General features: G+C 41.0%; 1 protein-coding gene and 1 long non-coding RNA gene across 2 annotated transcripts in view; one reads left to right on the top strand and one right to left on the bottom strand.

The window, feature by feature from the left end:
- Positions 1-2,005, top strand: part of LOC142760057 (uncharacterized) — a 40,081-nt gene extending 38,076 nt beyond the window's left edge. Inside the window, exon 3 of the long non-coding RNA XR_012883235.1 lies at positions 1,794-2,005. This is a non-coding gene — a long non-coding RNA (uncharacterized LOC142760057). The remainder of the gene's footprint in view (positions 1-1,793) is intronic.
- Positions 281-16,526, bottom strand: SEC23B (SEC23 homolog B, COPII component). Its single transcript, XM_075862960.1, has 20 exons — positions 16,372-16,526; positions 13,475-13,708; positions 13,159-13,216; positions 11,398-11,484; positions 9,449-9,685; positions 7,972-8,057; positions 7,734-7,878; positions 7,207-7,365; positions 6,803-6,918; positions 6,591-6,714; positions 5,936-6,016; positions 5,095-5,184; positions 4,399-4,505; positions 4,155-4,308; positions 3,567-3,644; positions 3,176-3,337; positions 3,001-3,087; positions 1,830-1,985; positions 1,674-1,739; positions 281-680 (listed from the first exon to the last, which is right to left on the bottom strand). The coding sequence occupies exons 2-20, from the start codon at positions 13,693-13,695 to the stop codon at positions 591-593; spliced, it is 2,304 nt and encodes a 767-aa protein (XP_075719075.1). The 5' UTR covers positions 13,696-13,708; positions 16,372-16,526; the 3' UTR covers positions 281-590.
- Positions 16,527-17,002: the final 476 nt, after the last annotated feature.

Raw genomic sequence — 17,002 nt, 5'->3', positions numbered from 1 at the left:
ATACATGTGTATGGGGGAGTCGTTAAGACACAGATTTCTTTTATATATTTTTACGTTTTGATTGCAATATAAAACAGGATAGGAGCATATGAGAAAAGGATAATAAGGGGGTTGCGGAGATTTTCTTTTGTATTTTATACGTTGTGTTCCTTTAATAGTTCATCACTGTAAACAGCGATTTTATAGATATATGTATGGTAAAAACAGGCATGAGAAAGAGAAATATAAATACAGAGCTCTGTCATGTGATACTTTGTCTCCGAATGTTAAGGAGAAACACTTGTTTTGGCAGAAAAATTTACTATGGATTTGTACGTACTGAACAAAAGGTGAAGGCGGAGAAGAATTAACAAGGCATCCTGAATATATACAATCAATGTTAACATATGGAACTGTAATTCTATTTGTAAAACAAAAATAATAAATTAAACCTAAGATACATTCAAATACTTGAACTTCAAAATCGTATTCACTTTCAGGTAAAACTTTGTTTAGCTCCTTTAACTACATGGGGGAATGTGTTTTCGGCTAAAAATGGCATTATCTTCCATTACATGTATTTGAAATTTTCCTGTCCACAGTTTTTTGAACTATGATGCAGTAGACACTGCCAGCTTTTTCAAATGATCCATAAAAACTTGTAGACTGACATCATCTGTCAGAATTGGGGCTCCACCATCCTGTTGGGTTAATAAAAAAGTAGTAAGTTTGTTGCAGGTAAAATCAGGTGACAGCAAAACATTGGAGTGACAAAGACTACAAATACATAAAGTGAATGTCCACCTTAAAGGCTTTGTACACCTTTGACAGTGTTTTTTTGTTTGTTTTTAATAAAGTTGTGCAGTGTGATTGGTGCAACTGCTTAAACACATTTTATTAAAAATTAATTGTTACTTTTTGAGATACAGCTGCTTTGTAAAGAGCGGCTGTATCTTGCACTGAATCCTGTATCAGTCAGATCCGCGGGTCCTGCATGTCTCTGACACGCAGGCTCGAGCGGTTAACGATCACATCTAAGTTCAGAACTTAGATGTGATCGATTACAGGTGGATGCTTCGCGTCAGAGACACGCAGGACCCTCTGACACTGAACCCGTCAGTCCGACAGATTCAGGTCTTCGTAAATGATACAGCTGCTCTGTACACAGGATACAAACCAGCTGTATCTCAAAAAGTAAAAATAATTAGAAAGTTGCATCAAAACACACTGATACACAATGTTAATTAAAAAAAAAAAAAAAAAAAAAAAAAGTTTGTACAAAGACTTTAACACCATGTAGTATCAAGGTACAGCATTCTGTGCTAATGTTATTAGACAGAGTGAGCTTACTGCACCCCCTTGTGGTGGCTGCAGGCAGTCAGAATTGTACAAGGCTCTGTTCACATCACACTTTAGCATACAATTAGCATGCACACCGGGAGAGCTCCCGACGTACATGATAAACGTCTCCATTGTTAGACAGAGGGCAAAAAGGTGTAACACGTATATTACAAAAGCTTTTCCCGTCATATACATTAAAATGTAGACCAAAACAAGACGTGAACATTAATTCACATCACGTTTTACATCAAAAGCCTGAATTAACTCTATGGTGTTCAAGACTGAACATTCATTTTTTTGACTGGGTTCCACGCCGCCCTGTAAATGTATCGTTATCAGTGACTAGTGCTTACCGGTCCATAGCTGTAGATATTGTTGTGTGTTTGAGAAGGATTCACTTTGGAGAGCAGGAATCTAGCCTAAAAATTAGGAGGCAAAATAGTAATATTTTCAATATTTTATTGCATCTACAGGACAAATACGACCACTTCAACAAAAAAATGACTTACTTGGCTGCCTCCATGTTCTGTATTGATGTAACGTGGCATTGGGAATCTGCTTTGTAAAATTTCCTGGGCATCATCTAGCGGTGCCTGGAGAAGATGCTTGAAGTTCTCATACTCTGACATTTCCTGGTAACCAGCTTTTTTCCATTGTGCTATAGTCTGCAAAGAAAATAAGTATATATATTATTCCAAAAATATATGCCCAATAAAAGCAAAAATAGCTACAGAGCTTTGTTATTTTAAAATAATTCTCTAATTTTAATAAGGAGAAATGACTAATCTTTCCTTTGCCAATTGTAGTACTTAGGTGGAACTCCATTAAAGGGGTTTTCCCAAAATCAAAAATTATCACCTGTCCACAGGATAGGCGATATTTTCTGCAAGCTGGAGGCCCCAGCGCTAGGATGCCCCACCGATTGTGAGAAAAGTGGTCCCAAAACCCAAGATCGTCCTCACTGCGAGCTGAGGTCGAACATGCGCCCGCCGTTCCATTTACGGACTACGAAAGTGACGGAAACAGGCGAGCGCTGTATTTGGCTATTTCGGTTATTCCCATAGACATTAAATGGAGCAGTGGGGCCCCCAGCGATCAGAAAATTATCAGCTATTCTGCGGATAGGTGATTAATTATCATTTTAGGAATACCCCTTTAAATGGGTCCCCTAACACTAAGGCCGGGATCACACAGAGTTTTTTTGTAGGCGGAAAATCTGCCTCAAAATTCCGTTTGGAAGTTTGAGGCAGATTTTCCTCTGCCTGCACGCCGATTTTCGCCCGCGGCCATAAAACGCTGCGAAATATGCTTTCTCTGCCTCTCATTGATATCAATGGGAGGTCATAGGCGTAATCGCGCGAATATAGGGCATGTCCCTTCTTTCTCCCACGAGACGGTTTTACCATTCGCGGGAGAAAACCGACCCCGCCTCCCATTGAAATCAATGGGAGGCATTTTCGGCGAGTTTTGCAGAGCGGTTTCCGCGTCAAAAAACTCTGTGTGAACATACCCTAAGGTAGATTTATCAAATCTAGTACATAAGAAAAAAAAGTAGAGGAATTTCCCCAGAGTAACAAGTCTAGTTGTTGCTTTATTTTCCAAACAGCCTCTGAAAAAGAGAATCTCATTGGTTGCCATTAGCTCCCTATTGTATGGTACCTATTTTAAGGAATAACTGACCTCTCCAAGATAGATGACAATCTGGAAGAACGTGTCCATAAGCAGAATCCTGTCGGCTAGAATGCTACTGCTGTCCAATAAAACAGGCTGGTAAAAGAAAAAAAAAAAAAGTGGGTGAGTAAATGATTTATGGCTAGAATGATTCATTTATGAAGGGCTGACCGTATTGCCTTACCTCTGGAGGACCATAGAAAGAGTAAGAGTAGAGGATGGGCTGGATCATGATAAGAGACTGGGTCAGGTCTTGTCTGGCAAAGTGGTGCCGATAGTACGACGATTCATCGGGGCTGTTATTAAACACTTGCAGGAATGGGGATCTTCTTAAGTGGAACATGAACTGCAATAAGGTCAAATTTGATATCGTTATCTACATGCAGAACATAAAACAGTCACTATACAGGATTTCATTTTTTAAACACAAAAACCAAGATAAAAAAAACAAAACTGTTGAGCATTCCTAAAGTAGGACATTAACACAATATTCACAGGGAAGGAAGATTCAGTTAGGACGTCAAATTTTAAATGACATTTCTTAAAATTATATAAAATTGGGAAGCAGGAATTACCTGAGGGTAAAGGGAAAACGTGTCTGACAGTCTGAAGGAGGTGGGATCATCCTTGTTGTACTGCCCAAACTTCTGGCACTGCAATAAATAATTACTTTTGTTCAGAAAACACAATGCACCCTCATTACAGCCAAAAACCGTGAGGCCAAATCATAAACATGCAGACTTTCTGTGCTTGTGCCAAAGGTTTAGATACAAGAGTACTGGCTATCTAGGGCTGTGTTCACATCAGCGTTGGTTTCTGTTGAGGGGTTCCGTCGGAGCTTTCCATCGGGTTAACCCCTCAACTGAAAAGGCAAACAGAAACCATAGCTTCCGTTTGAATCACCATGGTGACAGATACTTTGCTAATGGTTTCAGTTTGTCACCATTGTAAAAAGGGTTCAGTTTTTTTCACGGAATCAATGGCGCGTTTGACAAAGACATTTTTTTATGCTAGAATCTGGTAGATGGATTATGGACCTAAACCTATATTTCTGCTTTAGATACTCAAAGTCACTTTTGAGCAGTATTTTAACCTGTGCTGAACAGATCTTTCTAGGATCTATGCAACTGGTGTCATTCACAACATCAATACACGAGACTTACAAGCCTGATGAGCTGTCTGTCTAACCATCGGAGAACATCGGGTCCCTCTTCTGTCTCAGCCCTATAGACTCCAAGACGGGCCATCAGAACTGCTGCGGCTTCCTGATCAAAGGCTGCCTCAATGTGCTGCAGCTGTGTCTGGGCATCTGCCCAACTAAAGGGGAGAAAGAGGCAGACAAGGTTAGCTGGGTTCCACTGCAGGTGGCATTGTATGCGCGACAAATACTTGAAAGCAAGAACTTACTTCCTGGCAATTGTGGTGACTCGGATACGTTTGTGTGTGCTGGAATGCTGGTACTGAGTGACAAACTGAATAGCCCCTCGGCCTCCTTGAGGAATTGGTGCATTGTGCTGAAAAGAGACAAACAAACCTTTATTCACATACAATGTCAAATGAAAAAGAAGGTTTCATGAAAGCTTCTTATGTCAAACAGACTTGCCTCTGAGCACTCTACAGCTTATTGTAACCAGCATATATAGTGGCGCCATACTTTATAGAAAAGTAAATCTTTCCGCTGCCATAACTTAACTACAACTCATAGCATAAGCTCTAAAGATGAATATCCGGTTTTGGTTGATATCTTCTCAAATCAGCTTTGTATGCAGACATCACTGGGAGAGTCAACCAACAACCTCAATATAGGCTCATCAATTTAATAGCAAATATATCTATGATTATGACAAAAAGTCACCCGCTAATAATAATAAATGATACTGGTAGGGGCTATTCATAAGGTAAACAGCCAAAAAGCAGTTTAGAGGGGCAATGCACCCTCAAAAGACATGAGGGTGCACTCATATTGCCAACACAGAACATTGGTACCTTGGACATAATACAGTGTTGCACTGAACATGGGCAGAGGATGGGAATTGGTCTTCTGGTTGATCACTTAATGTTTACACAGAAACACTTTGATAGACCATAAAGGAGTAAACATACCTGGTTCACCACTTCAAAGTACAAGGCTAGAGTTGTAGATGGATCCAGACTGCATATTTTCCACTGAGATGTGCCTCCAACTCCAAGTTCCTAAGACAATAAAAATAAATAAATGCTATGATCTATCTGTAGCGCTGAACGGCAGACTAGGGATGGTTCCTAAATTACCGCAAAAGCTACACGCACCGTGTGGAACAAGGTAATGAAACTTTTGAATAGGAAAACAACACAGATCTAACTTAGGGTAAGGGTCAGCGGTCGCCGTAGCTCACGCTGGCTTGTTTTCTTTCAGGGTTGCTAACATATGTTCTAAGTTAAAGGGGTTGTCCAGTTTTGGGGCTGTCTTTAATACTGATGACCTATCCACAGGATAGGTCAACAGTACATGATCGGTGGGGGTCCGACATCCTGACTGCACCGATCAGCTTTTCCGGCTGCCGAAGCTATGCAAGGTCGGTGTCGGAAGTAGATGGCACCAACAACTGTATAGCGTCCGCGCTGGGTTACTGTAACTCTGCTCCTATTAACTTGAATAGGAGGAGAGGTGCAATACTGCAGCACGGCCACTATGCAATGGTCGCAGCCATCTGCTTCCGGCACCGACCCTGAATAGCTTCCGGCACTCTGAGGCAGCCAGAACAGCTAATCGGTGCAGAGTCAGGGTGTCGGAAGCCCACCGATCATATACTGATGACCTATCCTGTGGATAGGTCATCAGTATAAAAAAAACAGCCCCCCAAACTGGACAACCCCTTTAAAAGGGGTGAAAGATTTTAAGTCAATGTTTCTGCATGAACGAATTGCTTAATTAAACGAGGATGCGAACTTTATTGCAACTTACGTTTTCGGAAATGCATGGACTTTTCACATTTAAGGAAACGCAGGGTCCAATCGCACCTGAAATTTTCAGCTCTCTTGAAGTCTGTTGGAGACACGGAAGTTTTACTAAAAAGCTTTAGAAAAAATGGTCTGTTCCTGAAAGAAGAATGCTTTAGAGGAGCCTATTCTTCTGATGAAAAAATAAAAACGCGCACATTCAAACATGTTGGTTGAGATTTTAACAAAACTAAAGCGACAAGTCGTCAGAGAACAGCTCCTATTCGGGGGTAGATTACAAAATCTAAGAAGCAACCAGGTTGCTTTGGGCTATTGCTCCAATTTACAACCACACTTTTTTGATAGTTCTCTCACACGGACTTTAGTGAATTTTAGCAAACACATACAATTGGTTGCTTGCCATTGTACTGAATGTGCGTGTTTCGAAGATTCAAGACATCCGCTTGTTTGAAGTCTTCGGTATGACAAGCAGCTGAGAAAGACTGGCAGACTTAAAGTGATGTCATTTGCCCATTCAATAGACGGGTTAATAAAATAAAAATAAAAACAACGGTTTGTTCGCAGCTATTGATTTCATAGATTTATTGTACCTCTTTTGAATACTAGTTTATTATTATGCATGTATACTACAAGATCAACATTACAGGGCAGTCTCTCACCTTAACTTCGAGGTTAGCACCAAAGGCCATTTTGAACGCTCCATTTAAATCTTTACTAAATACTCGCTGAAATGTTTGTTTAAACAGAGATGTATTAAAAGAATCTCCAATGACAATCTGACCCCTTTAAAAAAAAATAAAAAAGTTTAGTATTGTGCACACAACGCAGTACTTCATCATGGGGAGGACTGAATGTTGTTTTTGCAACATACCCGGTGAGGTTAGAGCAGCACTTCATCTCCAGTAGGCCGGTCTGGTCCAGTGCACAAGCATAAATGTCAATGCAGTGACCATTGGCTGCAGTACGGTTGGCCAGTCCCTCATAGTGCTGTGAACAGAGAGTACAAATCTCGTATTAAACATTTATGCCACTTGATACATCTATCAGCGTACAATAGCAGAAGTGGTTACAGAATTTCATATTTCAGCTGCTCTTTCTAAACAAGTCAAGGATTCAGACAATAATTCCCGCAAATGTATAAGAGATTCCTTAGAAGACAAAGGTCCACATTGTGCATGCCTTAGGGAATGAAAGACAACACTATTGTTTGACACAATGAATACATTTCCCCCCCACACTGAAAATCCCACACCCAGGAAATCTTATTGTTCATGCCTTGGTAGCCTTCTTCATAAGACGGGCATTATCTTTCTCAATGTCGTGCCAGGAACGAATTGGTGTTTTCAATTCATCTCCAACAACCATCCCTGGTCCTTGTGTTGGTGGCCCTCCTGTAAACAGCATAATTCTGGCGCCAGTATTTGGAAGTGTTCCCTACAGAGAGGTAAAGAAGATCTATAAAAAACTAAAATAATATATTTCTACAGGTATAACCTGCAAATGCATTAAGACATACGTGATTCTAAGCGATCTAGAATTAATCCATCTGGTGCCACCTTTAAAAATTTATATATACTGAGAAATCCACAATCGAGCACCTTTCTGGCGAGGACTGAAAGTGCTGTAAAACATACCGCCAGCCCTTCTAAAGTACGAGTGCGGACATCGGGCAGTGTCACCCACCAGCTCAGCATCTGTTATTAAGCTGCGACCTGAACATATTAAAAGCGCAACTCAATTTACAAATAAAAATCATTTATCTAGGGAGTCGTGAACACAGCACTTTACTAGTAAACAATTACCTCTAACAAACCAACAGCAATAGATAGAGCCACCCCTGTGGATCTCAGCGGTCTTTTCCCCTGGGTTACAGGCCATGGGTCACGTTGTAATTCCCCAAGTAGGTCTGTTAAATTCATGTCGATCTTTTGAACTGGCTGCAAAAACCTAGATCAGGGTTAAAAATGTCAATGTGATAACTGAAAGAAATAAAACTATAGGCAAGCAAATATCAAAAACAGCAGAATCCAACAAAGTTACCTGCTTGACATGAACGGCTGCTCCTGAGGCTGTTGTGGTCTTCCCTGTTGTGCTGGAGCTGGAGGTCTTGAAAGACCTAACATATCCTAAATTACAAATCAAAATTAAGTAAAATCTTAATATAAAATACTGTGACATTTTGTTAATATAGAACATGCTGTGAACCACAAAAGGGCATTTTATTATGTACTTGTAACAATCCTGTAATTACATTTTCTCTCAGTCAATGCGCTGATAAATGAGCTGCCTTATTAAAGAGCCGAAGATAAGGCTCCTGAGGTCCTCAAACTGCAGATCTTGCTGGGGGAAAGTATATTTCATCCTGATGGGAAAATCCCTTTAATAAAGGGGTTTTCGGGGACTTTAAAACGGATATTAATACCAGATACGATCAGTGGAGATCCAACTTTCGGCACCCCCACCGATCAGCTGACTGAAGCCATACATATTGTAGCAGCTGTGCCCGATACTGCAGCTCAGTCCCATTCAAGCCTAAAGGACTGAGCTGCAAGACCAGGCACAGCCGCTACAGAACGTATGGCTTCAGTCAGCTGATCGGTGGGGGTGCTGGAAGTTGGATCTCCTCTGATCTGATATTTATATTAGTTTTAAAGTCCCAGAATACCCCTTTAAAGCAGCTCTGTGCCGAGTAAGCAATTAAGGAGACGCGGTGCTACCCAGAGCGATGCAGCCCCTTGACTCAGCTGATTAGTGGGGTTGCCAGGATTCGGACCCCCACCGTTCTGATATGGATGACCTATCCTAAAGATAGACCATCAGTATTAAAGACCTGGAAAACCCCTTTTATAAATTTCAGATCATGTGCCAATCAAAGCACAACAATTCAGCGTGGTACAATTTTTAGCTTGGACTTAAGCCATGTTGCAGTGATAAGATGGTCATACATGGTACATTTTTCCATCCAATCTAAATATTGGACAAGAATCAGGCAATGTATGGAGGTCATACTGAGCGCAGATTGGAAGCACAGAACAGAAAAAGGAAGAAGGTTTAAGCGCTCTATTTGCAGACTTTGCAAATGGTGCCTGAGGAAATGGCTGCCTGTGGATGGGCAGATATCTCAGCGGATGACTTTAAACACTAGTTGAGTGCAGATAACCGGGAGGGACAGTCATTGTACTGAAAATTGACAAAAAAAAAAAATTAATAAATCTTCCTTTGACGTTAACGCTTCTTGAAAATCAGAAACATGACTGCCGTTTTGTTGAGGATGAAGGAGTTTATGTTATATATGAATATCAGGCGGCACTCACTCAAAAATGCCTTGGCAAGATAAAGTTCCATAAATCCAAACAGAGGTGAAATGTACACTGCAAAAGTGTCATGTCATGCAGTAAATACCTGCATCACTAAAGAGACAACAGACCCAAAGGAGAAAAGATTTCGCCATAATCCACACGGGATTGTGTAATTACCTTCAATTTAGCAACTTCACAACAATATCAGCAGCTCCTACCTGGATTTGCTTGGCTGTAAGATCTTTGGTTCCTCGGAAGACATAGCTTTTTGAGATCCCATCACAGTTGAGTTCGTGTACTTGAACCATTCTCCCAAAAGTAATCAGTCCCACCAAGGCATCTGGAGGCAAAAGACTGAGTGACATCTGCAGAGATTCCTTGAGAGCTTGCAAGTCTTCTTCCTCCAGACAGGTATCAACCACATACAGGAATATGAGTGGAGTCTGCGGGCCTCGCTGAAATGATAAAACATACCAATACCTTAACCACAATCCGGCTGCCTGTATGTTGTATTACACTTCAAAGTAACAAGCCCAGCTTTACTAAATGATGAATTATGCCGAGACATTGTGTTACCCAGAAGTACGTCACCGCTGGGTATGCGGAATCAGGATTATAATCAGAATGTGTATAGTTTATCTGCACTATACAGTGGTGAAACCTAATGGCTTAGCCATAGATATTACCACTGGCTATTCACAGTAAACCAAACTTCGATCATCTGACCACCTAAAAAGTGTATGGAGGCTATTCAACAGTCACTGGACAGAAGGAGGATCATTTTCATGAAAGATAAGCCGCTGACAGAGGTGGCTCTACGTTCTAGAAACTGAAATACCGGAGAGGTCTGGGGGATATAGCGGTCAGATACTGCCGACAAATATCGTACGTCAATGAGAAACTAGAATTCCACAATTCCGATATTTTGTTTCCCTTCGGAATAAGCAGTGAAAGTGCTGCATATTAATAGACGATTTAGAGGGGATTGCTTTGGACCAAACTTTTTTTTTTGTAGAAGAAAACATGTAACTCAAAGCCTTAGACTGTGAAATACTATGAAGGCTATGTAAAACTTTGAAAGGGATTTTTGTGTTTGTTTTTTTTAAATAACAAAAAGTAAGTGTGTTTGGTGCAACTTTATAATTCGTTTTTATTAAAAATTATTTTTACTTTTTAAGATACAGCTGCTCTGTATTCTGCATACAGAGCAGTTGTATAGTGAGCTAAGAACTGAATCCGTCTGGTCCGCGGGACTGACCGGTTCAGTGTCAGTGTGTCCTGCGGGTCTCGGACACGCAGGATCCACCTGTAATCCTTCACATCTAAGTTATGAACTTAAATGTGATAGACAACAAGTGGATCCTGAGTGTCAGTCCCACGGACCTGACTGGTACAGGATTCTGCGTAAGAGACAGCGACTCTGTATGCAGAATACAGAGCAGCTGTATCTCAAAAAGTGAAAATAATTTTTAATAAAAACGAATTTATAAAGTTGCACCAAAAACACATTGATGAACCATTTATTTAAAACAAATCCCTTTTAAAGGTTTACCTAGCCTTTAAAGAAATGGTTGCCTTAAAAGCAGAGTTATAACTAATAACTACACCATCACATGCATTGAAATCAAACATTTGCATGAGTTGTTCTCAAAATCCACAACTCCCCAGGCATTGAAGAGATTATGGATATCTGGCATAATTATTTTGGTTTAAGTAGAACACAATACATTGCAGGTGGGCATGCTTGTTTAAAGGTTACACCTCGAATAAATACAAGAGAGTGTAGTGAAACTGATCACACTGGCACTTCTATTATACAACAATCGTGGGTTTTTCATTAATAAGAAAGTTCGTGCAATCGTTCCTTCCCCCTCTCATGCTCATTGCATTGTAAACGACAGACACGTGACTGTTTACAGAGGATTTCATGCCAACAAACGATGATTTTTATGTCTGCATAAAAGATGTGATCTGCGGCAAATGACCACATTTTTGTTTGGGTGTTTGATCGCTGCACACGTTTATACTGAACAATGATTGTGACCGATAGTTCAAACGACTGTTTTGCGATCATGGCTCCATGTAAAAGGCCCTGCAGTGAATGGCAGACACTGGTACATTTTCCCCTCATGAATATGCACAGTAAGATAGCATTCAAGATCTGTACCTGGACAATGTATTCTATGGTAGAGAACTGTGGCATCAGCTCCGCAGGCTGATTCACTTCGGATATTCCAGCATACGTAGGCGGGAACTAAAAATATGAACAGTAAGTCAATGAAGTTACAACAAAGTATAGTAATAAAAAAGCAAAAAGATGGTTGCAAACATGACCTTCCATTTTTTCATCCCCTCTGGGAAGATGGAACAGCCATAAGGAAAATAGCAGCCCTAAAAGCTTACTACCAAGACATTCAGGTTCCTTGACTTGTTTAAGTGAATACGTAGTTACCTCTCGGGAGAAGGGCCCAGCTAAACACAGAAAGTGAAGATATTGGGGCAGACTTACTAAAGCTGTGTAAACTTAGACCAGGCAGTCAGAAGATGCACCAAATTTACTATAGTGTTGCATGCTGTATGATAAATCTGGCCCCTCTACCTAGACAATTTTCTCCTACTTATGCCACCTTTTCCGCCAAGTCCCACCACTTTTTTAGAACTTTTTTTTAAAGTGTCTAGAAACACTGCAAACATCAGTTCTAAAATTAAGTGCACTAAATTGTGGCCCATTTATCTACACATCTTGGTGCAGACACATCAGTAAATCTGCCCCATTGTGTACTGTGGCCACTGTATTTAGAGGCAGCATTAACACAAATTTGTTAGTGCCTTCTATTCCCTGCAGGTTCCCACCCATAGTTTATTATTGATGGGGCCCCCTTTAACTGTATCTTCTTTACGCTCAGCGGGCGGTCCATGATGCTCTGTCGCTGAAAGAGAGTTAAAAAATCTATCATGGCAGATAAAGCCGAGCGCACTGTCTACTCAAGTTTCATGTAGAGTACGGAGCCTCGGCAGCAGAGTTACTACAGTATACAGAATGGCTCCAAACTGCATGAGAAAGCCCAGAAACTTGCCTCCCAGTGCAAAATGTCTGAACTTCATACCCAGCAAGCAGTATAGACATTGGGCAGTCCATGCTACTATAATCTTCCTTTCGGAGATGAAGTAACAAAGTATTGGACTACCAGAAATTTTAAATGGACACTAACTTTTCAAACAACTTATGCTAATTTAATAGCATATCTGATATAGATCAACTTTGTAATTAACTTATTGTTAAAATTTTGTTTTATTCATGCAAATTCTGTGAAGTTACTGCCAATAGACGTCTCCCTTGCTGTAATGTGCTGTCCAGCCCTGTTGCCAAGCAAAATCCGCACCGTTACAGAGGAACTGCAGAAAGTGTGGGGGGGGGGGGTGAGTCTCTTCACTGCCTGTCCATACAAGTCTATGTAGAGGGGAGGGGAAAACAGGGAGAGACATACAGACATGCTAGGGAAGCAGGAGCAGAGTGAGAGAGACACAGACGTGCAGCAGCTTCCTGGAAAGTGTTACATGTCACCCTACACGGCTCATTACTGCTGAATTATCTCCTCCATGCTACATATATATGGGTGCGATAGAGAACGAAAATGAGAATTCTGTTCTGTGTGCAGTGTATAGAAGACATGATAGCCATTAGGCCCTGCCCACTAGCTCAGAGAAAACGGAAAATTAGAGATAAAGCCTGCAGAGGGGAAAACTGCTAAATAATGCAGAACACAAGTCATATAATGGCCAGAAATAGCGTTATTCGTCGTGTACACGTATTAGACCGCGTATTCTGAAAAGTGCCCTGAAAAGTTAGGTACGCTTTAATGGTTTATCATATAATTGATAATACACTTTAACAATCAGACTGAAAATGTATAATACTAGCACCCACCTGGTTTCGTTGGAAGCAAAAGTTACAGGCCCACAACTTAGCTCTGTAGTCAACTTGGCTGAGAAAAAATTAATACAAATATAATTATAAAAAAAACTTATGCTACAAATGATTTCACAGAATGTTTGGTATTAAGCACTGAACATTTTCCATCCTTAGCACAAACAATTCATTCTTATTCAAATCAATTACAAAAACGTCACAATCAAAACTTCCAGCTACTTTGATACAATATGTAATCTAGTAAGTGAGCCGCAATGATCTGTACTCCGCAGGTTATCAAATCTGGTATAGTTATTTATCAGTCAATCCTTACCAAAGTGGATTGAGGACTGCTTTGCAAGTTGGCCTTGTGCAGAGGACTGGTTCATACTGCACAGGTGGCAAGTCTGTCCGTTCTTTAAGTGGGGTGAAAAGACATCCTAGGGGCACCACCATCCGTGTAGCTTCCAGCCGACTAGACGGCCAAACGTTCCAGCTGAAACGCACCCCATCTCGCTCTTCGTTCTGCTGAATAAATTCCAAGTAGGTTGCCATAGAAACAGTAGTGCTACAGGAAGAAAAAAAAAAGTTTGATCAGTATATATGGCATGAACATAGGTAAGGTTCTGCAGGATCTGTGGATCATCTAATCTCAGCTATACATAGGACACAGCTTTTAGCCAAGCTAAGGCCATCTCGCCTGGCACCACCATAGACGTGCCAGCTTGGATTAAACCAGGGATACATGGCTACCACACAATTTTGGCAGCTTTTATCTCGGTGGAAAACAATAGGTTGAACTCCAACCTGTCCAATCCACGTTTAACCAGGTATCAGACGCTGGGAGACCGTCTGCTGGTCACCTCAATACCCATGTCTCCATGATGAGTGACACTGGAGGAATCGGCAGCCGCTCACCCCTCCTACCTCATAGCAGGCACATCCAGACCAGTCCAATATGCATGTAAGTGGGTGACAACTGCTCGACTAACAAATTCCATCCGGCAGTGATCTAGTTACTACCCAGATAACCATCCGAGTACATTACATTTCCTTGAAGCACATGTTTAGCACAACAGAACTTGCAAATTAAAGTCTACCTTAATTCATAGAACGCTCGTTGCCGATAATTTCCCTGTGTAAACGGCAGCGATCAGCAGATAAACGAGCAAACGCTCGATCATCTGCTGATTGTATCATGTTAAAAAAGTGACATATTATCGTTGTCAGGAGAACATCTCCCAGCGTAAACAGGGTGACGCGCAGCGGACATGATGATAATGTATGGGGACGAGCAATCAGAGTAACGACCGCTCATCCTCATCCATAGCGCCGTGTGACAGGAGCAAACGAGCGCCGATCAACGATTGTTGGCCGGTGTAAAAGGCCCTTTAGTCCAAGGAGCTGAATCTGCTAACTAAAAGATCAACAACTAAGCAATATCATCATTTAACGTAGAAGGAAAAATATCACAGGTAAGCATCAATGTAATGGAGATTTTAAAAAAAAATAAAACTAAAATATATATATATATATATATATATATATATTTCCACAACTGCAAGCGCAGGGCCAAATACCTGCTAGAGGCAGCTGTACTTTGAAGCATTACAAATCCACGATTCTAACAAGACAGGAAGCAGATAAAAAAAAAAATTCTCTGCATGTCAACAGTCTCAATGCTACGTGTAGACGCAAGTACCAAAGGCCAAACAAATCTGTGTCTACGTGGTACGATGACGTTTTCTCCTGGTCATAGACAAGAATGCCCTGTGTACCGTCTGTTTACATGCCGAAATCCTGTTCTGAACTGCACAAATTTGCATTTAGAAATTTACAGAACTTCTAATGGTCAGTTCAAAAAGATTGATTTTTCTAAAATTGGAATATCCCTTTAAATCACAGGTACAATTGTATTGATCAACAAGCAACTATCGCCAACTGCATCGAGACTATAGCTGAAAACACAAATCCCATAGTCCCTATAGGTCTGCACCCCATGTAACACCGTATGGTGCTTCTGTAAGGCACCGTATTGTCCCGTGCAAGTAAGGATTTGATCTGATTGAACACGCAACCAATTTTTTTTTCTCTTCTATTCCAAATGTCATATCACTAGGAAATGCATTCACTTTAAAAATCGGTGGGCGTACGACCTCTGGGACCCCCACGATAAAAATAATGCATTCCCAAGTTTTCCCTGTACAATGGCGCTCCCGGCTACCTGGCTGTGCAGGGAACCAAAGCCGGCCCTATTCCCTGCTAAATCAGTGCTGCGGAATACCTCTTTAAACATTCAATAGACCTAAAGATGCGCCCAATAGGAACGCTCATCCGGAAAGGGTCATACACAAAAGGAGGATTTTTCACAAAATGGATGATTTTTCCTATGGAAAACCATTTATAACGTGGGAAATGAGGTCTATTTGCATTGTCTCACGCAATTATATTGATCTCAGATATGAAGGCAGCGTCGACCGGTGGAGCAGATTTCTCCATCATAGAGATCATTAACGTTACTTTAAAATTATATTGGAATTTGAGAGACTCCTAAACAGATTCATGTAGAACATGTCTATTCCATCCGCTAGTAAAAGTGCAATTCTTGCATCATCGCGTTGTATGTAGGAGCCCCATCTCTCAGATCTCAGTAGCGCTACATCTAGAGAACCGGATGACAGGTCAAGTACAATCCTTCTTCCATAGAGTCACAACAGGTCTTCTCTATACATTAGACGCTGCAATTACTGCCTCTATACAATTGTTTGATTGCGGATCACACGGGTCTAATTAACGGCTTTACCATCATCACTGGTGACCAATAAAGACTTCAGGGACCTGTTCATATAAGACTCTGTTCATACTGGTGTCCAATTTACACCAGAAACATGACAGGAATAGCGGGTCTGTCAGATCACTGTTTTTTTTAACCAAGGCTGCTATTCTACGAGAACCCGCCAGTGTGAACATAACCTTATCTAGCCAATGTATATAGAAATCGTGGGGTTCTTAAAGCACCAGTTACCTTTCCTGCTTGTCAAATATCAATTAAATGTCACAACTTCTGATTCTCATATTTTACATGGTACTATGCAGGTTAACGTGTTATTATACTATATATATATCTCAACAACAGTGTACTATTGTATACTCTGCGTCACATGAACACAGTGCCAGGGAGTGTATAAAAACGTCCAGACGAGTATTTTTTCGAGAACGTTCTCTCCTTACCTCTATCGCATTCACAACTCGGTCGGTGTCGGTAACTTGGACGGTTTCGGAATCCGGGTGTAGGTTCCGGCCTGAAAAGTACAGCTCAGCAATGGGCCGGCTACACGAAGTGACGTCAGTCGAAGGGGACGATCATAGCCACAAGCCACGTAAGTGAGCTACAGCCAATTAGCGAGAGGATCCTCCCTACCAGCGAACGTACGTCATCAGCTTGGGTCGCACATGATTCCAATCTATGAAAGAACAGGCTTTGCCAGTTCTCTGACGTCATCTCGCTGGGGAGCGCTCCCTGGTTAGAGGCTATGCCTTCTAGTCAAATAGTTTGTTACTATGGAAATCTTCATATTTCCATTACCATGAGGGATCCGTCTGTTTTTATAATAAATCTTGTCTGGAACCATGTATATAGCACTTATTATATACAATAAAAAGTACACATATAAACTCTTCAAGGCATGTTCACATACTGTAGCTCCAATATGCTAATTGCTAAAATAACTGGTCCCTTATATAATGTTATTATAGAAATTGCTCCAATTAGGCAGTGATCAAAATCTGTGATGGTGCTCGGATAAATTCCTTGCTATATAGTGATACAGTGTTTTACCACAGTCTGTTACCGTAAACACAT

This window comes from Rhinoderma darwinii, chromosome 4 (genome assembly GCF_050947455.1).
Source record: "Rhinoderma darwinii isolate aRhiDar2 chromosome 4, aRhiDar2.hap1, whole genome shotgun sequence".
Classification (NCBI taxonomy): Eukaryota; Metazoa; Chordata; class Amphibia; order Anura; family Rhinodermatidae; genus Rhinoderma; species Rhinoderma darwinii.
The sequence above is the reverse complement of the archived record's forward strand: the minus strand, read 5'-3'. Positions and strand labels throughout refer to the sequence as shown.

Excerpts from the sequence above, each read along its gene's own strand:
- SEC23B (XM_075862960.1), bottom strand. The coding sequence starts at position 13,695 with ATGGCAACCTACTTGGAATTTATTCAGCAGAACGAAGAGCGAGATGGG. Across the intron at positions 13,217-13,474 it reads GCAGTCCTCAATCCACTTTG|CCAAGTTGACTACAGAGCTA; the intron begins GTAAGGATTGAC and ends ATTTTTTCTCAG. Across the intron at positions 681-1,673 it reads ATATCTACAGCTATGGACCG|GATGGTGGAGCCCCAATTCT; the intron begins GTAAGCACTAGT and ends TTAACCCAACAG.